The sequence below is a fragment of the Pan paniscus genome, chromosome 7 (assembly GCF_029289425.2).
Source record: "Pan paniscus chromosome 7, NHGRI_mPanPan1-v2.0_pri, whole genome shotgun sequence".
Classification (NCBI taxonomy): Eukaryota; Metazoa; Chordata; class Mammalia; order Primates; family Hominidae; genus Pan; species Pan paniscus.
Window position 1 is genome coordinate 58,596,102 of NC_073256.2, and position 23,748 is coordinate 58,619,849.

At 39.7% G+C, this 23,748-nt stretch overlaps 1 protein-coding gene and 1 long non-coding RNA gene across 3 annotated transcripts in view; both read left to right on the forward strand.

The window, feature by feature from the left end:
- The window catches only part of LOC134730873 (uncharacterized), a 69,459-nt gene that overhangs the window by 37,070 nt on the left and 8,641 nt on the right, over positions 1 to 23,748 (forward strand). Inside the window, exons 5-6 of one of the 2 annotated variants that reach the window (XR_010112868.1) lie at positions 20,784 to 20,881; positions 22,040 to 22,079. This is a non-coding gene — a long non-coding RNA (uncharacterized LOC134730873). Of the gene's footprint in view, positions 1 to 20,783; positions 20,882 to 22,039; positions 22,168 to 23,748 lie in introns of both variants that reach the window. The other variant, XR_010112867.1, reaches the window with a different exon arrangement.
- Positions 12,781 to 14,131, forward strand: TCIM (transcriptional and immune response regulator). The gene has a single exon (XM_003823306.5). It carries the CDS (start codon positions 12,854 to 12,856, stop codon positions 13,172 to 13,174), a length of 321 nt encoding a protein of 106 aa, XP_003823354.1. The 5' UTR covers positions 12,781 to 12,853; the 3' UTR covers positions 13,175 to 14,131.

The window sequence follows — 23,748 nt, forward strand, 5'->3', positions numbered from 1 at the left end:
TTTTTGCATCGATGTAAATCAGGGATATTGGTCTAAAATTCTTTTTGTTGTGTCTCTGTCCAGCTTTGGTATCAGGATGATGCTGGCCTCATAAAATCAGTTAGGGAGGATTCCCTCTTTTCTATTGATTGGAATAGTTTCAGAAGGAATGGTACCAGCTCCTCCTTATACCTCTGGTAGAATTCGGCTGCGAATCCATCTGGTCCTGGACTTTTTTTGGTTGGTAAGCTATTAATTATTGCCTCAATTTCAGAGTCCGTTTTTGGTCTATTCAGAGATTCAACTTCTTCCTGGTTTGGTCTTTGGAGGGTGTATGTGTTGAGGAATTTATCCATTTCTTCTGGATTTTCTAGTTTATTTGCGTAGAGGTGTTTATAGTATTCTCTGATGGTAGTTTGTAATTCTGTGGGATCGGTAGTGATATCCCCTTTATCATTTTTTATTGCATCTATTTGATTCTTCTCTCTTTTCTTCATTAGTCTTGCTAGTGGTCTATCAATTTTGTTGATCTTTTCAAAAAAACCAGCTCCTGGATTCATTGATTTTTTTGAAGGGTTTTTTGTGTCTCTATCTCCTTCAGTTCTGCTCTGATTTTAGTTATTTCTTGCTTTCTGCTAGCTTTTGTATGTGTTTGCTCTTGTTTTTCTAGTTCTTTTAACTGTGATGTTAGGGTGTGAATTTTAGATCTTTCCTGCTTTCTCTTGTGGGCATTTAGTGCTATAAATTTCCCTCTACACACTGCTTTGAATGTGTCCCAGAGATTCTGGTATGTTGTGTCTTTGTTCTCATTGGTTTCAAAAAACATCTTTATTTCTGCCTGCATTTCGTTATGTACCCAGTAGTCATTCAGGAGCCGATTGTTTAGTTTCCATGTAGTTGAGCAGTTTTGAGTGAGTTTCTTAATCCTGAGTTCTAGTTTGATTGCACTGTGGTCTGAGAGACAGTTTGTTATAATTTCTGTTCTTTTACATTTGCTGAGGAGTCAGTTTTGGAATAGGTGTGATGTGGTGCTGAAAAGAATGTATATTCTGTTGATTTGGGGTGGAGAATTCTATAGATGCCTATTAGGTCTACTTGGTGCAGAGCTGAGTTCAATTCCTGGATATCCTTGTTAACTTTCTGTCTCATTGATCTGTCTAATGTTGACAGTGGGGTGTTAAAGTCTCCCATTATTATTGTGTGGGAGCCTAAGTCTCTTTGTAGGTCTCTAAGGACTTGCTTTATGAATCTGGGTGCTCCTGTATTGGGTGCTTATATATTTAGGATAGTTAGTTCTTCTTGTTGAATTGATCCCTTTACCATTATGTAATGGCCTTCTTTGTCTCTTTTGATCTTTGTTGGTTTAAAGTCTGTTTTATCAGAGACTAGGATCACAATCCCTGCCTCTTTTTGTTTTCCATTTGCTTGGTGGATCTTCCTCCATCCGTTTATTTTGAGTCTACATGTGTCTCTGCACGTGAGATGGGTTTCCTGAATACAGCTCACTGATGGGTCTTGACTTTTTATCCAATTTGCCAGTCTGTGTCTTTTAATTGGAGCATTTAGCCCATTTACATTTAAGGTTAATATTGTAATGTGTGAATTTGATGCTGTCATTATGATGTTAGCTGGTTGTTTTGCTCGTTAGTTGATGCAGTTTCTTCCTTGCCTCAATGGTCTTTACCATTTAGCTTGTTTTTGCAGTGGCTGGTACTGGTTGTTCCTTTCCATGTTTAGTGCTTCCTTCAGGAGCTCTTTTAGGGCAGGCCAGGGGGTGACAAAATCTCTCAGCATTTGCTTATCTGTAAGGGATTTTATTTCTCCTTCACGTATGAAGCTTAGTTTGGCTGGATATGAAATTCTGGGTTGAAAATTCTTTTCTTTAAGAATGTTGAATATTGGCCCCCACTCTCTTCTGGCTTGTAGAGTTTCTGCCAAGAGATCAGCTGTTAGTCTGATGGGCTTCCCTTTGTGGGTAACCCGACCTTTCTCTGTGGCTGCCCTTAACATTTTTTCCTTCATTTCAACTTTGGTGAATCTGACAATTATGTGTCTTGGAGTTGCTCTTCTCACGGAGTTTCTTTGTGGCATTCTCTGTATTTCCTGAATTTGAATGTTGGCCTTCCTTGCTAGACTGGGGAAGTTCTCCTGGATAATATCCTGCAGAGTGTTTTCCAACATGATTCCATTCTCCCTGTCACTTTCAGGTACACCAATCAGATGTAGATCTGGTCTTTTCACATAGTCCCATATTTGTTGGAGGCTTTGTTAGTTTCTTTTTATTCTTTTTTCTCTAAACTTCTCTTCTCTCTTCATTTCACTCATTTGATCTTCCATCACTGATACCCTTTCTTCCAGTTGATCGAATCGACTACTGAGGCTTGTGCATTTGTCACATAGTTCTCATGCCATGGTTTTCAGCTCCATCAGGTCCTTTAAGGCCTTCTCTGCATTGGTTATTCTAGTTAGCCATTCATCTAATCTTTTTTCAAGTTTTTTAACTTATTTGCCATGGGTTTTAACTTTCTCCTTTAGCTCTGAGTAGTTTGATCATCTGAAGCCTTCTTTTCTCAACTTGTCAAAATTATTCTCTGTCCAGCTTTGTTCCGTTGCTGCTGAGGAGCTGCACTCCTTTGGAGGAGGAGAGGCAGTCTGATTTTTAGAATTTCCAGTTTTTATGCTCTGTTTTTTCCTCATCTTTGTGGTTTTATCTACCTTTGATGATGGTGACATACAGATGGGGTTTTGGTGTGGATGTCCTTTCTGTTAGTTAGTTTTCCTTCTAACAGTCAGGACCCTCAGCTGCATGTCTTTTGGAGTTTGCTGGAGGTCCACTCCAGATTCTGTTTGTCTGGGTATCAGCAGTGGAGGCTGCAGAACAGCAGATATTGGGGAACAGCAAATGTTGCTATCTGATCATTCCGCTGGAAGTTTTGTCTCAGAGGAGTACCCGGCCGTGTGAGGTGTCAGTCTGCCCCTACTGGGGTCTGCCTCCCAGTTGGGCTACTCGGGGGTCAGGGACCCACTTGAGTAGGCAGTCTGTCCATTCTCAGATCTCAAGCTGCGTGCTGGGAGAACCAATACTCTTTTCAAAGCTGTCAGACAGGGACATTTAAGACTGTAGAGGTTTCTGCTGCCTTTTGTTTGGCTGTGCCCTGACCCCAGAAGTGGAGTCTACAGAGGCAGGCAGGCCTCCTTGAGCTGCAGTGGGCTCCACCCAGTTCGAGCTTCTGGGCTGCTTTGTTTACCTACTCAAGACTTGGCTGTGGCGGGTGCCCCTCCCCCAGGCTTGCTGCTGCCTTGCAGTTTGATCTCAGACTGCTGTGCTAGCAATGAGCGAGGCTCCGTGGGCATATGACCCTCTGAGCCATGCGCGGGATATAATCTCCTGGTGTGCCGTTTGCTAAGACCGTTGGAAAGCACAGTATTAGGGTGAGAGTGACCCAATTTTCCAGGTGCCGTCTGTCTCCCCTTTCCTTGGCTTGGGAAGGGAATTCCCTGACCCTTTGCACTTCCCAGGTGAGGCGATGCCTCATCCTGCTTCAGCTCACACTTGGTGCGCTGCACCCACTGTCTGACAGTCCCCCGTAAGAGGAACCCAGTTCCTCAGTTGGAAATGCAGAAATAATTCATCTTCTGGTTCGCTCATGCTGGGAGCTGTAGATTGGAGCTGTTCCTATTCAGCCATCTTGGCTCCACCCCACTTTTTAATTTTTTTAAATCAGAGTCTCATTCTGTCGCCCAGGCTAGAGTGCAGTGGTGTGATTCCAGCTCACTGCAACCTCCACCTCCCGGGTTCAAGCGATTCAGCCTCTGGAGTAGCTGGGACTACAGGCGCACACCTCCATGCCTAGCTAATTTTTTGTATTTTTAGTAGAGATGGGGTTTCTCCATGTTGACCAGGCTGGTCTCGAACTCCTGACCTCAAGTGATCCACCCACTTAGGCCTCTCAAAGTGCTGGGATTACAGGTGTGAGCCACCACACTTGGCTGGTTCTTTTATTATAATAACTGAAACAAACCCGTTACACTATTATATGTGTGTGTAACTTGGTGACATAGGCTACAGGTCATAGGCAAAAAATAAGATAAATAAAAATAAACACTAATCTACTCCCACTAATGACATGCCTCTGCTCTACACCTGCTTGGTTGTCATCCTGACTCTATGTGAATGCCGTCACTGCTTATTCTTTCATGAACTCTCTCTTTAATTTTGCTGAGTCAGAATATGTCTTCCTGGAGCTTGCTGATTAGCCCAATTTCTATCTATCCCTAGATGCCTTTCAGACAAGCTTAGTTTTTCTTTCACACAATAACCCTTCAAACATTTGAACTGAAACATGTTGTCCCTGCTGAGGTTTCACCTCACCTCACAAAGCATTCTGGGCTTCAACTCAGTTGATGTTATGAACCTTTGCTGATTAAATTTCTCTATATACCCTCACCTGTTTGGGCTGCGTATAGCTCTTAGAAAGATAGAATTAGATTGTCCTGCAAAGAGAAGAGCCAGATGTGGCTGCACCCTGATCAGGAAAAGAAAAGAAACAGGCGACGAGCTTCAGGAATGGCACTGGGTATCATTTACGATACTACTTATAACATCTGGGAAGCTCATATAAGAAGTTTTATTTCCCTTATGGATCCCTCTTGGAGAATGATTGAAGTGTGGCAACGTCACAAAGCTCAGCCAGAAGCACACATTGAGCGAATTGGAGTGAGGACTGGGAAGAGATAGTTCATAAAGACTTATTTTGGCTTTAGTCATAGATTTTAGAAACGCACATGCTAGTGTAAATACATATAAATATCTCATGCTCACTTCCTGAGAAAAACATGCTAGTTTATGTTCACAACTGTTTTCTTTTTAAAGAAGCTATAAATACCAGGGCCTCAATATCTGAATCTGAACAGCTAATTAAAATTTTTAAAAAAGAACAGCTTATCTTCCATTCCTTTTTTAGGAAACATTTCAAATATAGACTGATGGTTTAACAAAAGACAGCTGTTTCATTTCACATGCAAAAACATCATGTGAAAAGAGGCACTTCTAAAAAATTGTTTTGGCTGTAATTCTTTTCAATAAAGTTGCAGATTTTTCACCATAATTCGCCAGAAACCCTTTGAAAATGCATTTCACCAGATTTGTTTTTTGAAATTTGTATTGCTTCAGAATTTATTCCTATTTCCTCTCTATGATCCAAAATAAATGTTAGAATTGAAATTTCTAAATTAAACTACTACTCTTTCTTATCAGCAATAATTAAAGATTAAAAATGTATTTAACAAAATTTGTTAAAAGAAAAATGTTAGCTGATTAGTTTTAAAAAGAGATCAACCACAGCTATGGAAGAATAGAAACCTAGAATAGGCCTTGTGTGAAAATGACCCCGAACAACTAATTGCTTAGGAGAATGATTGTCACTTCAGTTGTTAAGTATAGAAAAATGAAAGACACTCAACATCAGAAAAATAGAAACAACGCAGCCACTAAGCAGCAGTTTCATCTTTGTATGTTGCTTATCCCTCCCAGGGCTAAATACTAATTATTTTTTATGTGAAAGAATTCTAAAACTATTTAAAATTTACTTCATGCCAGGCATCATTTTGGGTTCTGGATTTATACATAAGTTGAGTGAAGAAAGCTACAGGCAATGTTGACTTCTTGACAATTTTTACTGAAAAAGAATAAAGAATTAAACTTGCATTTCAGATTTCTCCTCTGAGCTCTGGTTTCCTATATTCAGCTGCCTCCTTGGCTGTGCTGCAGGCATTTCAGCTTTACTGCTTTGCATGTCTGAACTCTCGATCTTTCTCTCATGCCCTCTCCACCTACACCTGACCCACCTCAGCCTTCCTGACCAACCTGCTCAAGACTCAACCTGGGAGCTCCGTTGACCCTTACCCTACCCTCTATCCAAATCACCAGATCCCATTGCATTTACTTCCAAAATGCCTTTCAAATAATCTGCTTGCTCTCTGAAACCACGATTGTTCTTTTTTGGTTGTTGTCTTTAATGGCCCAAAAGCCAAAGTGCAAAGGGTCATTACGGGAATTAAATAAAATTGCATATGTTGTTATTTAACATTACTATAAAAACAATCCTTTTATTAAGTGATCTAGGGACTTTGAACATAGTGACAAAGGTAGATCCAATCCCTGCTTCTGATAGAGATAGGCTTTAAATGAGTACTCCCCAAAATAAGTGTATGTTTGCAAACTCTAGTAAGTGCTAGTAAAGAAGAGCAATGGGTATATTGGCAGGAATTAGGAAAGCTCAGTGAGCAAAGTGACTTCAGAAGAAAACAAAATCTAAATACTTGAGTAGTTTTCCTTCCATGCCTGTAACCTTTTAAAGACTGCCATTTGCACTTGGGATAACATTTTAAATCTCTAACACGACCTTCAGCACCCTGCAGCATTCGGCTTCTGCCTGCCAATCTAGCCTTGTCTTCCTCTCCTCTCCTCATTTGTTTCTGTTCCCCATATATGTTGTCTTTATGTCTGCTTTTCTGTCTTCTAACTCATTCCTACCACAGGGCCTTTGCACAGGATGTTCCTTCTGTCTCCAAAGCTCCTTGCTGTGCTCTTTCACAGGCTTTCCAGGACGCGACCAATTTAAATGAAGCCTCGCCTTGTTTCTCTTTTATGTCTTTGGATGATTTCATTCGCTAGCATGTGTAAACATTTTCTTCATATAATTACAAGTTTACTTATTTGTTTAAAGTCTCTTTTCTTCTTTAGACCTCATGTTCCACAAACACAAGGGCCATGTCCATTTCCCTCTCAATGTACACCTGACATGTAGTAGGCAATCAACAAATATTTGTGAATAAATCTATAAATCACTGAATAAGTTCATGAAAAGACAAATGGAAGAAAGCTGCAGTAGAATCTTTAAACTGTAGGAGACGAATAGATATGTGTATAATAAGAAGCTATGCCACGATAGAAAAGAACACAGAATTTGAAATTAGAAAATAAAAGTTCCAGGGTTAGCTCTTCATTTAATTAGCTCTAAGATTTTGGAAAACTCATTTAACTTCTGTAACCTAATGTTTTTTCATCTGTAAAATGAAGATAATACCAGTGATGTAGTGAAAGTCAAATGAGATAATATATGTGAACGTGCTTTTTAAATTTGAACACGGCATGTTTTTTTTGTGTTAAAGCAAAAATGAACATGGATAATTCAGCTGATGTTTAAAGTACAAATTTCAGATTGCTGGCCTCTACACTCCAGTCGCATTCAGGAAATTGCCGCAGAGGTAAACTAGTGCACAAAGACATCATCAAAGTAAATTCTGTGCACTTAATTTCTTTTACCTATTAATGTAGTAATTAAATAACTGTTCATTGGATGTACACTGTGTACCAGCTGCTATACCATGCACTAAAGCTATAAGTAAGAATGCACCATCATTTTTAATTTAAAAAGATAAACCTAAGGCACAGTGCATGGCAAAAGGAGGAGCAACAAAGATTAAGGAAACTCTTGGCAGAAAAGATTTTGGAGATATAAAAAAATTTTGGAAATGAAATCAGGTTTTACACTTAGCACGGACATATTGTTTAGCCTCAATGAGTCCAATTCCTTACTTGTGTTGAAAATTAAGGTCAATAATACCTACCTCCAATATGGTTGTAAAGAGTCATTTAGTTATTAGATGTAGAAAACCAGATATACTAGTCACTTAAGAAATTTTTGTTTTCTTCTTTACCTTTTTTTTCTAAAATCTCTTTATTGGACACAAAACTAATGAAGCTCATTTATTGCTGGCAAATAAATACTAAATCTCTTTGTATAATGAACAAATACAGGAAAACTGACGCACAGAAGAAAATACGCTAGACTAGAAGCTGCTTCTTTTAATCAGCCTTCATTATCTTCTGTCTTTACTGCAGAAAGCACAATTCCGTAAGGTGTTCACATGCAATTTGTGAATCTTGCGAATATCTTTTTAGATCCTGTTAACCACATCATTCACTGAAAATATTTATACGAAGAAGGGAAAGAACAGGATGGCAACAGTAAACACCTTTCCAAGCATACATAGTTACCTTTGGCAAAAAGGATCAGCAAATCATAACCTTAGGGCATGTGTCACATTTCTGGGAAACAGAAACTGACATTGTTTTCCTACAGATGGTCTTGTCCTCTAAACAATTTTGAAACTCCTTAATCTCTCAAATTCATCTGAATGCTTGTAGGCAGTACTCAAGGAGAGCTGTTCAATGTCATGTAAAAATATAATCCAGACTTTCTGAAGACAGAGCTTGCAGCTAATTTGAAAGCAATGCAGGATAGAGTTTAAGATTATGAACTTTGGAGTCAAGTAGCCCTGGCTTCAGGTTGTCTTACAGCTGAAGGGTGAGGGGAGTGTATTATTTTCCCATTACTGCTGTAAAAAACTGACATGAATTTAGTGAGTTAAAACAACACAAATTTATTATCTTATAGTTTAGAATGCCAGATGTCTAAAATGGGTCTGCAGGAATCTGTTGTTTCTGGAGGATCTAGGCAAGAATCTGTTTCCTTGCCTGTTCCAGTTTCTAACTGTTGTCCACATTCCTTGGAGCACGGCTCCTTCCTCCATCTTCAAAGACAATAACCCAGCATCTTCTCTCCTTTCTGATCTTCTGACTCCTTCTTATAAGAACTCATGATTACATGGGCTGCCCCGGATAATCCAAGCTAAATCTCCACATCTGGAGATGTTTAACTTGTTCATACCTGCAAAAGCTCTTTTGCTATTTAAAGTTCCCTTTTGCTTATATTCGTAAATTTCAGGGATTAAAACATGCACATCTTATGGAGCCATCATTCCATTTATTCCATCATTCCATTTATCGCCTCAGTTCTCTTATCTTTGACTTAAGATCTGCAATAGTTCCTATTGCAAAGGGTCGTTATGAGAATTAAGTATAATTGCATATGCTGTCATTTAACATTACTATACAAACAATCCTTTTATTAAGTGATCTTGGAACTTTGAACATAGTGAGAAAGGTAGATCCAATCCCTGCTCTTGATAGAGCCTTTAAATGAGAATCCCCCAAATAAAGGTATGTTTGCAAACTCTAATACAAAGTGCTACTAAGGAAGAGTAATGGGTATGTTGGCAAGAATTAGGAAAGCCTCTCTGAGAAAGTAGCTTTTAGTTGAGATTGTATGAATAACCAGGAATTACCTACCCGAGACAAAAAGTATAAAAGAACATTCCAGAAAAAGGAAAAAGATATGCAAATCCTCACTACAGGAATGAATGTGGTGTATCCAAGGAATCTGAAGGCATAAAGACATAGCAGGTCATGTTCAAAGAGGTCATGCAAAGTTTACGTCAAGAGTGGTTCAATCAGAGCGCTTATTAGGAAATATGGCTCTGGGTGCTGTGTAGGGAATTTGGGGCAAGAGGCAAATCAGGAGAGCCAGGAAAGTGAGTTACTTGATCTTAGTCTAGCAAGAGATGATACAGTATTTTAGGCTGGGGTCCCTAGGAAGCAAACTCTGAGATGCAGATCAGCAGTCAGGTGACTGGTTGTAGAGTGCTGCTGGGATCAATGCCTGCAGATGGGAAAGATGCAGGATTGGACAGAGGGAGATCTCAGCCTACCCTGAAAGGTGCTCTGAAGTTTAGATGACCCCTTAGAGTTGATACGGACAAGGAGAGCAGAATTTTACACCACCATGTGGATCAGTCACTGGATATAGCTGCACCTGGAAGGGAAAAAGGGTACCCTTAGGTGACGTAAACTTCTTCAGTAGTATCAGTCCCCAAAGCGGGCTGATAGCTGAGCACCTGGGAAAATCTTAAAGGGAATTCTGGATCATGCATCACAGCATCCACCATATGAAGGGCTGGCATAAATGGCAATGAAAATAGAGAGAAAGTAGATGGCTTTGGGAACATTTTCTAGATAGAACTGACAGAACTTGGCCATAGATTATGTATAGGGAGAGAAAGAAAAGGAGTTATTAAGGATCATAGCCGGGTTTATTTTATAACAGAATGAATATGTATAACATATTTTTATATATTTGTATTGATTAGTTAGATGAATAAATGAGTTTACACTTCAGAGGCCAGGGCTAGGTAGGGATGAAAATTTAGGAGTAATCAATAAGTAGGGTATCAGAAAAAGCATGAGCCCACATAAGAATCACTTCAAGAAAGAATATAGTATAAGAAGGTTGAGGCCAGGCACAGTGGCTCACGCCTATAATCCCAGCACTTTGGGAGGCCAAGGCGGGTGGATCACCTGAGGTCAGGAGTTCAAGACCAGCCTGCCCAACATGGAGAAATCCCATCTCTACTAAAAAAAAAAAATACAAAATTAGCTTGGCATGGTGGTTCATGCCTGTAATCCCAGCTACACGGGAGGTTGAGGCAGGAGAGTCACTTGAACCAGGAGGCGGAGGTTGTGGTGAGCAGAGATCACGTCATTGCACTCCAGCCTGGGCAGCAAGAGCAAAACTCCGTCTCAAAAAAAAAAAAAAAAGAGAGAACTTTGATAAATCCTTGAGTTATGACAATAATTAAGAGAGGTTTTGTGAATCTCTTGTCCTCTGCTTGGCACATAATAAAAGCTCAGTAAATCCTTGTTGCCATAATAATAATTTTTTTTTTAATTTAGCAAGGGAAACGATGCTGCCACAAAGGTGTGCTATATAGGTCTGTAAATCCATAGCCATAGACAGCAGAACAAAGGGCTCTTCTGGAACCCCTGGAAAAACTGGAATACACATGAGCTATATGGTTGGAGAGTTGACCACTGGCACACCTGGAAATGTCTTTCAAGGAGGCATCCTTCAGAAGAGATCAGCCTGGGCTCCTGTTTGTTATTCATTCCTCGAATCTAATTTTTCAGCAATCTTCTTAGCTTTACCTTCACAATATGCCAGAATTGGATCAGTTCTCACTACCTCCACATTCTCCCTAGTGGAAGCCTTCATCCTCTCTTTCTTGGATTATTGAACATCTCCTGACTAGTCTTCCTGCTCCCCACTCCCTGCTTGCTTCCCTGAAATCTATTCTCTTCTAAGAAGTGTCAGTAAGCTTTTAAAATTATAAGGAAAACCATGCCATTTCTCTGCTCCAAATTCTCCAAAGCCCACCTGTCTCCTAACAGTGTACGAGCTAAATCCACAATCAAAGCCTCTGAGGTTGCACACAGCCTGCTCCTGCCCTCTTTCCACTGCCTACTCGCCCTTACCTCATCTCCTCCCACTCTGCCCTGCTCACTCTGCTCTAACCACACTGGTCCCTGGCTGTTCTCCATACACTCTTTGCACACTCTTTTCTTCAACCTTCTGCACTTGCTCCTCTGACAGCACCCTTCCTACAGATATCCATATAGCTGACTGCCTCCCTCACCACCTTCAAGTCTTTGCACAATGTCTCATTACAAGAAGCTGTGCCTGAATATCCTAGGAAAATCTCAACCCTCTCCTTCCACTCCTGTACAACTCTGCTTCATTTTTACTCATAATATTCCTTACTCTGACATGATATATATTATAAATGTATGTTTCTATTGTCTATTTCCCAGTAGAACATAAACTTCATTAAGGTAAAAAAGGGATTCTTTGCATGGTTTGGTTAGGTTGGTTTTGTTTGGTTTACTGTTTCATTTCTAATGCCTCAAAAAGTTCTGGCTAATAACACACCTTTAATAAATATTGATTAAATAAATGAGTGGATAAACGAGTAAGTGAATGAATGAATTAAAATATAAGGAGAGTCTCTAACTCAATTTCCTAGTGAGGTACCTTCCCCACGGTGTCTCCCTTTGCGCATTTTCTAGATCTTACTTGACTAGATAAATAGAAAAACGAAAAGACCTGTCCTGCTTTCTTAAAGGACTAGAAAGCGGACCAGGCGTAAGATCCACAAAGAGAATCTCCAGGACCCTTTGAAGCTCGCATTTAGCATATGACAACTCCATAGGTCAGTGAGGACACTGGCTGGCTTGAATATTGTGGAAGACAGGAAGAACACATTTATATGCTTCCAAAGAAGTTATTGCTCTATGTCTGGGTAATGCCAAAATAAATTTGAAAACAAAAGATCACCTCGTTCATTTTGGGCACTGTGCACGTAAAACACTTGATTAACTTTTCCTGCTGGCTTTTTTGATAGCTATTGTTGTGGATGTATACACAAGCCTAAGGAGATAGCCTCTACTATTCATATTATTACTACACCCAAATTACAATGGTCTTCAGTGACACTTAGCACTTGTACACAATCTCTGAAAAGTCACCGTTTCAAGCTGTGTCATGTCAGTGTTTTGTATGTAAAATCCCGTCCTAGAATTGATCACACCCCAAATTATTATCCTTGATTGCTCAGCTTTCTCTCAGTAGCTCTGGAGTTGCCCCTGATACGGATGTCCAAAGGGCACTGATGTGGACTGCCAAATGTTTGCAGTGCACTTTAATTACTTCTCTGCGAATGAAAGCTTTCCTGTAGTTAGCAGAACCCCTTGTTCTAACTGTCGTTTGGGAAGATTTGAGAGTCTAAGCAACCTCGTTTATGTCTTATCTTTGCATTTTCCTGTATTCAGCTATTTTCTTAAAGAAAGGCCCAGGTCCGTATTATCCTACTGCCACATAGGAAGTAAAATGAGTACTCACAGCCCTGCGCCTAATCACTGAACACAGCTTTTAGTAATGTTTTACACAAGAACAGGATATTGGCAACTCAACTGTTAAGCCTTTCTGTGATTATTCTTCCTTGAGATCACTCTGATGTCACCAGTGTAATTTGAGCCTGGAGCTTTTGTTCAAACTTTAAATAGCAGTCCCAGAATGATTTCACTACAGACTCTCTGGAAAGCCTGGGAGCTGAATTCCGGAAGATCCCCACATCGATGAAAGCAAGGCGAAGCCACCAAGCCATCATCATGTCCACGTCGCTACGAGTCAGCCCATCCATCCATGGCTACCACTTCGACACAGCCTCTCGTAAGAAAGCCGTGGGCAACATCTTTGAAAACACAGACCAAGAATCACTACAAAGGCTCTTCAGAAACTCTGGAGACAAGAAAGCAGAGGAGAGAGCCAAGATCATTTTTGCCATAGATCAAGATGTGGAGGAGAAAACGCGTGCCCTGATGGCCTTGAAGAAGAGGACAAAAGACAAGCTTTTCCAGTTTCTGAAACTGCGGAAATATTCCATCAAAGTTCACTGAAGAGAAGAGGATGGATAAGGACGTTATCCAAGAATGGACATTCAAAGACCAAGTGAGTTTGTGAGATTCTAACAGATGCAGCATTTTGCTGCTACCTTGCAAGCTTCTCTTCTGTCAGGACTCCAGAGGCTGGAAAGGGACTGGGACTGGAAAGGGACCAGGACTGAACAGACTGGTTACAAAGACTCCAAACAATTTCATGCCCTGTGCTGTTACAGAGGAGAACAAAATGCTTTCAGCAAGGATTTGAAAACTCTTCCGTCCCTGCAGGAAAGGATTGATGCTGATAGAAGAGCCTGGACAGATGTAATGAGAACTAAAGAAAACAGATGGCTGGAGATGACATATATCCAGGGTCACTTTGTCAGGCCCTAGGACTTAAATCGAAGTTGAACTTTTTTTTTTTTTAACCAAATAGATAGGGGAAGGGAGGAGGGAGAGGGAAGACAGGGAGAGAAAATATCATGCATAAATTGTTTACTGAATTTTTATATCTGAGTGTTCAAAATATTTCCAAGCCTGAGTATTGTCTATTGGTATAGATTTTTAGAAATCAATAATTGATTATTTATTTGCACTTATTACAATGCCTGAAAAAGTGCACCACATGGATGTTAAGTAGAAATTCAAGAAAGTAAGATGTCTTCAGCAACTCAGTAAAACCTTACGCCACCTTTTGGTTTGTAAAAGGTTTTTTATACATTTCAAACAGGTTGCACAAAAGTTAAAATAATGGGGTCTTTTATAAATCCAAAGTACTGTGAAAACATTTTATATATTTTTTAAATCTTCTGACTAATGCTAAAACGTAATCTAATTAAATTTCATACAGTTACTGCAGTAAGCATTAGGAAGTGAATATGATATACAAAATAGTTTATAAAGACTCTATAGTTTCTATAATTTATTTTACTGGCAAATGTCATGCAACAATAATAAATTATTGTAAACTTTGTGGCTTTTGGTCTGTGATGCTTGGTCTCAAAGGAAAAAATAAGATGGTAAATGTTGATATTTACAAACTTTTCTAAAGATGTGTCTCTAACAATAAAAGTTAATTTTAGAGTAGTTTTATATTAATTACCAAACTTTTTCAATACAAATTCTTACGTCAAATATCTGGGAAGTTTCTCTGTCCCAATCTTAAAATATAAAATATAGATATAGAAGTTCATAGATTGACTCCTTGGCATTTCTATTTATGTATCCATTAAGGATGAGTTTTAAAAGGCTTTCTCTTGATACTTTTGAAAAATTTCTTCTATGATTACAGTAGCTATGTACATGTGTACATCTATTTTTCCCAAGCAATATGTTTTGGGTTTAGAGTCTGAGTGATGACCAAGATTCTGTGTGTTACTACTGTTTGTTTAATAGGAACAAATATAGAAATAATATTATCTCTTTGCTTATTTCCCATTAAAACTATAATAAAATGTTTCTAGGACAGCATACATAAATGCCTGCTATGCTTTCCTAACAAAAATAAAATTTTTCCAGAAGTTAAGCATTTTAGAAACACCTAAAGTGTTTTTCAAAATGCTGATCACAGTAAGTGAAAACAAGTGAACTACCTCACATCTGCTGGGAGGGTTACAAGTCAGGATTATAAATACTATGTTTTTAAAAAGAAAATCAAATGGCAAATTCTATTTTCAAATAGTAATTTACTCGTTCACTGAAGATAATGCAAAGCACTTTATTAAAAATGAGTTCTTTCCAAGAGAGCATTCAGGAAGATAACACATTAATATGCAAAATTGTGTGTGTGTGTGTGTGTGCATTTTTCTAGGAGGAATATTGATAATTTTCACGAGATTTGTAGAGACAGCTATAACTCCAAAAAAAGTTATAAACAGAAAAAGGGTTTGCGGAGTAGCAGGAGAATTGGAAGAAGCCTAACCCAGGCTGGGGACATCCTAGACAATTCCACAGAAATTTTCCCTGTTTCATTTTCACTGTGCTGTGTTACGGGAGTATGAAAGAGAAGGCTGTAAAGAGGCCCTCGGCTGCATAACCCTACTTTCCCATCCTTATGAACTGAGCTTTCTTAATGTTCACTGCGTGTGCTAGAAATAACTTCCTTCTCTTGATAGGGCACATCAGTGAAAATCTTTATTTTCTATTCAAAAATTGAAGCACACTTGGATGCTAAATGTAGTTCAAGAGTTAAGTGTATTATACATACTCATAACTATTTACTCTGCCACTGTTGTTTTCATTAGGGTACAAAGTATATCTTCTCCTCTTTTCACATTAGCATGTATTAAGTTGTTTTCTTGCAGTATATTATGTTATTTTCTGATTTCAAGGCTGTAACATGGGAGACAAATTAAAAAGCAATTTGGATGCACTCCACAATGGTATGGAGAGTAATAACACATCCAGTAGATTATCACAAACGTGTCGTCTTTACCATTCATGGAGAACAAAAGTTGGAATCAATTTAATTGCATAAGGATGATTTTTAGCTTCATAATACATTCATTACTTAATGTGAGGTGAAAATAAACATCATTAGAACAGGGAGGATTGGTTCAGTTTAGAAATTTATGGCACAAGGATAAACAAATATATCTCAGGACATCTCACTGTAATTGAAGAAATAAAAGCAGCAAAGATTAAATAGCTCATTAATCATATTGGTATCATGAGATCACAATAATAACTTTCGCTGAGTGTTTACTCTCAGTCAGACAATTTTCTAAGTGTTTTTTTGTGTATTACTAATACATCACTTAATTAGTGCCATGACATAAATGCTAAGGGCATGTGCGTGTGTAATATAGTAATAAAACTGAAGCACAGAGAGGTGCAGTAACTTGGTCAATGACACGCAGCTAATAACTCCAGAAATCAAATCCAGGAACTCTGGCCTTCATTCCCAGCCACTGGACTATACTGGTTCTTTAGGAGAAACCAAGCTTCTCTTTTTCTTTTAAGTAACGATACTTCTATGTTAGTCAGTCATGAAGACAGGAAGGCCTGGCCTCTGAAGCATCACTTTTATCTCACCTGGGTATGTTTGTCTATTTATCTGTTACATGTGCTACATGGGGAAAGCGTCTTAGTTTAATAGTTTTAATTGTATCAAGATGTGCTTAGATATAGGCTTTCAAGCCTGCAGTTAAAATAACACTTGTATTAGCATCCTGGAACACAAGGCCACACGTAAGCTTTGGGTCTTAGTTTGTTCATTGAAGGAACTCAGAAACCATGGATTCAATATTTTATTCACTCAGTTCATCCCCTGGCCCACAGCAAAGGGGGATTTGTCCAGCAGATAGGATTTTCTGAGAAAGGGGTCCAGGGTGTATGGTTGACTATATTTTTCTCATCATCGGAGGGTAACCAGGGTACGCAATTGACATTCCCTTAGAAAGTTTCATCTGCTAGTAAACTAATAATGAAGCCATGGCCTGAGGATTGCATGTTTTTTCAGAGTATTTAATTGACCTTTCTATACTCCACATTAGGGTTTCTCAGAACAGCCTGTATGGATTCCCAGCAGAACAGATGTGGGGGGCAGGGCAGCATTTATATCTTACCCATTCATGCAACAAAAATATAGTAAGCACCCATATGTGGGAGCCTCCGTGGCCAGAATGGATCCTGGTTCTCCATATCAGAAGAACAGGAAAGGTTTTTAAGAGGGGTATCACACGGTGAGACGTGTGATGGGAGTTTAGACAGAATGCTCTGGAAGCATAAGGCAGGAATTATGTGTGTGTGTGTGTGTGTGCGCGCGCGCGCGTGTGTTTGTGTTTGTGTGTGCGTGTGTGCTTGTGCATGTGTGTGTGTGCTTGTGTGTGTCTGTGTCTGTATGTCAGTGTGTTTGGGGAGTAGCAGGAGAATTGGAGGAGGCCTAATCCAGTTGGAGGAGACCCTAGCAAATTCCACAGAGAATTTTCCCTGTTTGAAAGTAGGAGTTGGGGGAGTAGAGAGAAAAATTTTTATTTCAGCCTATGCCTATAGTATTTGCAAAGACAAGGAGGCAGGAAAGAGTATTTGAGAATCTCCAGGCAGTTCAGTCTGACTAGGGGCCTAAGCATTCCCAGCTAATAATTAGGAAGGCAGCCAGGGCCGGGTGCCGTGGCTCACTCCTGTAAGCCCAGCACTTTGGGAGGCCGAGGCAGGCAGATCACTTGCGGTCGGGAGTTCCAGACCTGCCTGGCCAACATGGTGAAACCCTGTCTCTACTAAAAAATACAAAAATTAGCAGGGTGTGGTGGTGCGTGCCCATAATCCCAGCTACTTGAGAGGCTGAGGCGTGAGAATCACTTGAACCTGGGAGGCGGAAGTTGCAGTGAGCCCAGATCGCGCCACTGTACTCCAGCTTGGGCTGCAGAGCGCGACTCCATCTTGAAAAAAAGAAAGGCAGCTTCGTTTTAAATGACAAGTGTAAGTATTAATTTTATATATTCTGGAGGTAATAGAGAAACATTAAAAGTAACATTTACTGTCTAGCTACTGTGTATTGGGTCCTAGGAAAAGATACGGTTAATAGCTTGAAAAATAATCCACCATCTAGCAGTTGAACTTGGTCAGATTCTGCAGAACTCTGTAGCTTCACACTGAATGAAAAGCTATGGAGGACCTTTGCAGTTCAGTAACAGTGGGCAGCAATGTGGCAGCTGAAGATAAAACAGAAGTAAAAGATTATGAAGAAAAGCATTGTGAGGCCAGATTGTGGAAACAGCAAACTAATATATTGCCCAATTAAATATTTAAGAAATTGTGACTATACCTGATCCTTATAATGAGTCTTATTATTTAACAAGTATTATAAATAAATGGTTATAAGCTCTTTTTTTTTGTCTTGAAAAACTCTTCTGCAAACAGTTTCCAGATATTTTAAGTGATTATCATGGGTAATGCAAATGTGTTCTATTTCAATGTCTATACACATTGACAGTGGATATGGTTCAGCAAAGTACTGGCAAAACTATATTACAGAGCTTTGGAAATAAGCATCCTGTGCCAGTGAGATTTAACAGTGTTGTTGTCGTTGTTGTTGTTTAAATTAAAAGTGGATGAGTAATCAGAAGACTTTTAGTGTAGCTGCTTTCTCCCCTCTGTACTCCTTACACACACACACAAGCATGCACACACATACACACACGTGCACACAGACACATGCACACACATGCGCACACACACACTACAGACACATAATCCTACTAGAAGCATATCAGTTTTTTTCCCTGAGCTTTTGTTTCCTCATCTGTGGACAATAGCATCGTGTTGAGCAAACAACCCCAGACTGAGCCTGGAATTCTGGGGTTTTTCCCGACCCTGCCTTAGACAAATTCCTTTTTTATCTCTGGGTTTCATCTGTAAGAAAAAAAAAAACAGCTAGACCAGATGGATGATGTCTGTGACCTTTATCAGCTCTTATATTCTACATCAATGGGAAATAGCAACTGTGCCACCTTACGTGATAGGATTTTTTTCTGGACCAGTTGGTATTCCATATATGATAAGAATTTCTCTTAAGTATGATAAAGGCCTAATTTAAAAGTTTTCATCTTTAGCCAGTGGTTGCTGAAGGCACAATGTGAGGAAAATCAGTTTTTGTATGTATATCTCTGCTTTTTAATAGCCTGCCTCCGTTCTGGTTGGTTGGTCCCTGTGCCAGGGCTGGCTGGCTGGCAATATTTTGACTATCTCTTCCATAGCCAAGCAATGACAGAGTCACTGAGACAATCTCCACTGTTGGTGAGAATTGGATTCATATGTAAAGTTTTAAAAATAGAGATTCTTCGTCCCAAACTCTCCAGGCATTGCTTTTAGGACTAGGTATTTGTACAAAGCTCTACAGTCAACTACAAAGAACATGAGATATATGGAACCATTTCTTATGTTACATTGGCTCTCCTGTTGGTAGCACTTCATAATATAAAGACCAAGAAAGAGGGTTTGATTTCATGGCATTAGTTAGAATTTGTTTTACCATATTAATTCTGTCATTAATTGAAAATGATATTGATAGGGTTTGGCTCAGTGTCCCCTCCCAAATCTCCTCTTGAATTATAATCCCCACAGGTTGAGGGAGGGACCTGGTGGAAGGTGATTGGATCATGGAGACAGTTTCCCCAATGCTGTTCTTGTGATAGTGAGAGAGTTTTCATGAGAGCTGATGGTTTAAAAGTGGCAGTTTCCCCTGACCTCTCTCTCTCCTGCCACCATGTAAGACGTGCCTTGCTTCCCTTTCACTTTCTGCCATGATTGCAAGTTTCCTGAGGCCCCCCCAGCCATGTGGAACTGTGAGTCAATTAAACCTCTTTTGTTTATAAATTACCTAGTCTCAGGTAGTATCTTTATAATAGTGTAAACACAGACTAATACAGATACCCTCCAAAAATAAATATATTTTGAAGAGAATAATTACAGTATGTATTTATGTTAATTAATTCATTCTGGGTTTTTTCTTTCTTGAATTTCGGTCTGATATTTATCTACCTTGATACATGTATGTTTGACCAAAAAGAAAGCTTCTGTTTCTTACCACTACCTATCCTTTAAATTTTTTTGCAATCTGTCTATGTTTATTATTTATGCCCAGGTTTTATCATCTGAAAGATTCCAGAGAAGCCCAGTGATCCTGAAGGGTACTGGCAGCCACAGTATCTGAAATGCTGTGTCTGAGGACCATCTTCCCCTGACATTGCAGAATACCTAGGACAGAGCAACTGTTTCCAGGCCTACTCTTATCACAGTCTCCTTGGGGACTTTTAAAAATCCAGGCCTTTAGACTTAATGATTCAGAGTTTCTGGGGCTGGACACCTGCTAGCTCCGTGCTTCAGTCACTCCCCAGGTGATTTTGCTGCTCAGTCATATTGAGAAGCACTGACCTAGATTAAAATCACAAACTGTGCACGGTGTGAGGACACGGCTCATTTCAGTTCATCCATGTATCCCCAGGCATATTGCAGGCCTCAATACCTTTCGGACCGAACAAATGCAGCAAAATGTGACTAGGACTTTATTGTGGAATACCTTATTCCTACTATCTGTAATTCAAATAATACCATCATTTTGATTTTGCTCTAAATTTTATTTGTTTTAAGAAATCCTACCAACTCACAATGATCGCATCATTATCTAACTCCCATCAGGCTCCCATAAAGCATACAGTTGCAGCAATGAAAACACATTTTTCCAAAGAATGTAAGGGCTGTCTCCCCCTAAATATATTTACCACTTGCCTGCTATTATGGAGATTCATTTCTTAGTCCAGAGAAGTTTGTCTTTTCAAAAGTAAGAATTAGGCTGGGCGTGATGACTCACGCCTGTAATCCCAGCACTTTGGGAGGCCGAGGCAGGAGGATCTCTTGAGCTCACGAGTTCAAGACCAGCCAGGGCAACATGACAAAACCCTGCCTACAAAAAAATACAAGCATGGTGAGGCTGAGGTGGGAGGATTCCTCGAACCTAGGCAGTCGAGGCTGCAGTGAGCTGTGATCGCACCACTGCACTCCAGCCTGGGCAACAGAGTGAGACCCTGTCAAAAAAAAAAAAAAAAAAAGAATGAGTAGCACTTATCACTAGCAGTCACTTCGATAAACTAGAATACTAGCATTTAACAAAGCACTTTCTTCCTAACAGCAAATATCTTCCACTGAGATCGTGTGGTTTTAATCATACAAGGAGAGTGGCAGAAGAACAGAAAGATTGAAACCAAGGACAGAGAACACCTGAAATTGGTAAGGAAGAAAACAACCAAAGGTAGTATTTCACTAAGAAAAACATCTTAATTTTCCCTAGCCCTGGTCTTGGCTGTTACATAGTGGGATAGCTCGATGTGCGTACAGCGTGGTTGGCAGTAGAAAGATCAATAGAGGAGTTTATAGGGTTTACAAAGACCTGGATTCTAATCCTGCCTCAGCTATTTATGAGGTATGTGTAAATTTTGAGTAAATTACTTAATGTCTCATAACCTCCCTTTAACATTTATAAAATAGGGACAATAATACCTTCTGTATTAGTTTACTAAGGCTTCTGTAACAAGGTACCACCAACTGGGTGGCTTAAACAACAGAAACTTACCTCTTCACAGTTCTGGAGGGGGAAAGTCTGAGATCAAGCTGTCAACTGGGTTGGTTTCTTCTTGGCTTGTACATGGCCATCTTCTCCCTGTGTCTTACATGGTCTTCCCTCTGTGTGTGTCCATATCCTAATCTCCTCTTCTTATAAGGACATTAGTTATATTGAATTAGGGCCCACTTTAAATACTTTAGTCTAACTTACCAACCTCTTTCAAGGCCCTGTCTCTAAATGCAGTTGCATTCTGAAGTACTGGGGATTAAGACCGCAACACGTAAATTTTGGTTGGGGAAACAGAGTTCAGCTCATAACATCTTTGTATTTCTTTCTCTTGCTTGTTGTAAGCATAACATAAGGCAACATATGTGAAAACACGCACAAGTTAAGTATGATATCTGTGAAGGTAAGGTCCTTGGGGACCAGGACAACACTTTGCTCATGGTTGAATTCTACAAAGCTTCTTGCACAGGCTCTGGCGTGGGGTGGGTTCCTCATAAGTGTTTTCTGAACATGAACACACAAATATCCCTTAAAAATGAGGTATTTGTTTGTTAACCTCTGAAGTCAACATCTGTACCCTTTTTGTCTCTTAAGCATCTCTAAGGAGGGCTAAGTCAACAGTGTTCCATTAGCATTAAATAGCTGAACCCGGGGATGAACCACAGTTCATGCTGAAAGGGTCATGTCGAAATGGCATTGTGCAATGGTGCATTTCTGCCACTAAAAACTTTGTTTGCTTTTCATTATACAAGAATGGCTTCAAATGTTCAGTGGAAGTGAACAAGTTCTTGTATTGTTTTCTCCTATTCTCCTTCCAGCATCAGGGTCATATGTCACAGTGCTGGGCATTTCATTTGGGTGAGTGAAAGGAGGGAAGGGAGCAACGCTGGGAAGGTTTAAAATCTCCAAGTGATATACGAGGAAAAAGGCTGTGCTCATCGCAAAAGTAATTCTATCTATCTTACCTTATATAGTAAGAATTTCAGCATGAATAGAATGAGTTTAGAGGGCTTCATAATCTGTGCTCAAGAAGAGTGGGAATCTTGGTGGAATAGAGCCCTGCACGATGTTGTTGGAGATCAAATGCCATTGGCTACTATCTAATTTCAATTTGAGAAGAAAATTACTAATTGTATATCATATCAACTCTGAAGACCCTATTACTTTGACACAGAAAAATAACTTCATAAAATCAATTGACTAAAATAAATTAGCCAAGCAAGGGTGGGATACCTTGTGGCCAAAATAACAATCTGAATATCTGGTTTTTAACTTTTCATTGTTAATGATCACATGATCGCGCTGAGTAGACATAAGCCAGTGTTGTCATTTCATTCTACATATATTTGGAAGATGAAGATACCTACATCCTCACCTTGTTTACAGGATCAAAGAGGCCTGGGATTCTTCAATGATTATCTAGCCTGGCATGTGGACTCTCTGTCATCCTTGAGGGACGTCAAGACCAGGATTCTGTATATATTGGATAGATTTCATATGTATTTCAGTTACTATTCCTTTATACCTTTAAAAAAATTTAAATTGATATAAGAAAGTGATTAAATTTTTCTCTTTCAATTTTAGGGGCTCATTTTTGCTGTTAGAGAGGTTTGTAAAAATTCAACACAAATAAGACAGAGCTGGTTACTTGGGCAGGACAAGTGCATGCCAGAGGCATAACCACTCAAAACTCTGCTCTTCAGCTAAGAAACACCAGAAATTCAATACTCTAGGCACCATGGTTGAGAGATGGGAAGACTTACTTATGCCAACTAAACTCTCAGCCTGCAATATGAACAAGGACCAGGCTTGGTGGCTCACACTTGTAACCTCAATACTTTGGGAGGCCAAAGTGGGAGGATTTCTTGAGCCTAGGAGTTTAAGGCCATCCTGGGTAACATAGCAAGACTTCATCTCTACAACATTTTTATAATTAGCTGGGTGTGGTGCCATGTGCCTGTGGTCCCAGCTACTTGGGGGCCTGGCTGAGGTGGGAGGATTGCTTGAGCCCAGGAATTTGAGGCTGCAGTGAGCCAGGACCATGCCACTGCACTCCAGCCTGGGTGACAGAGTGAGACCCTGTCTCAAAGCATAATAAATAAATTAATTAATTAATAAACAAACAGATAATGTAAGACCATTAATTTATTCATCCATGGGAAAAATTTAAGTGCCAAGGAGGAGGAAAAATTATAAGTGAAAGCCAAGCAAGATCAAGAGTCTTGAAGGCAATTTCTCCCTGGTTTTGGCAAGGTTTGAAGGATTAGCTTCACAGCAGAGACCTCTTAGCTACTGACCACTACAACATTTACCTTTTGCTGCATAACAAGCTGCCCCAGTACTTAGCAACTTAAAATGACAAGCATTCAATTTAACTCATGATTCTGTGGGTCAGCTTGGGTTCTCCTGGCCTGGGCCAACTCAGCTCTTGTCTGCTGAGCTCTCTCAGGCATCTGTGGTCAGTTGGTAGCTGGGTGATACAGGATGACTTCACTCACCTGTCCGATTGGCAGGTCGTTGGCCACGG

Bases quoted from the DNA above. Each gene is read 5' to 3' on its own strand.
- TCIM (XM_003823306.5), top strand. From the start codon at position 12,854: ATGAAAGCAAGGCGAAGCCACCAAGCCATCATCATGTCCACGTCGCTA.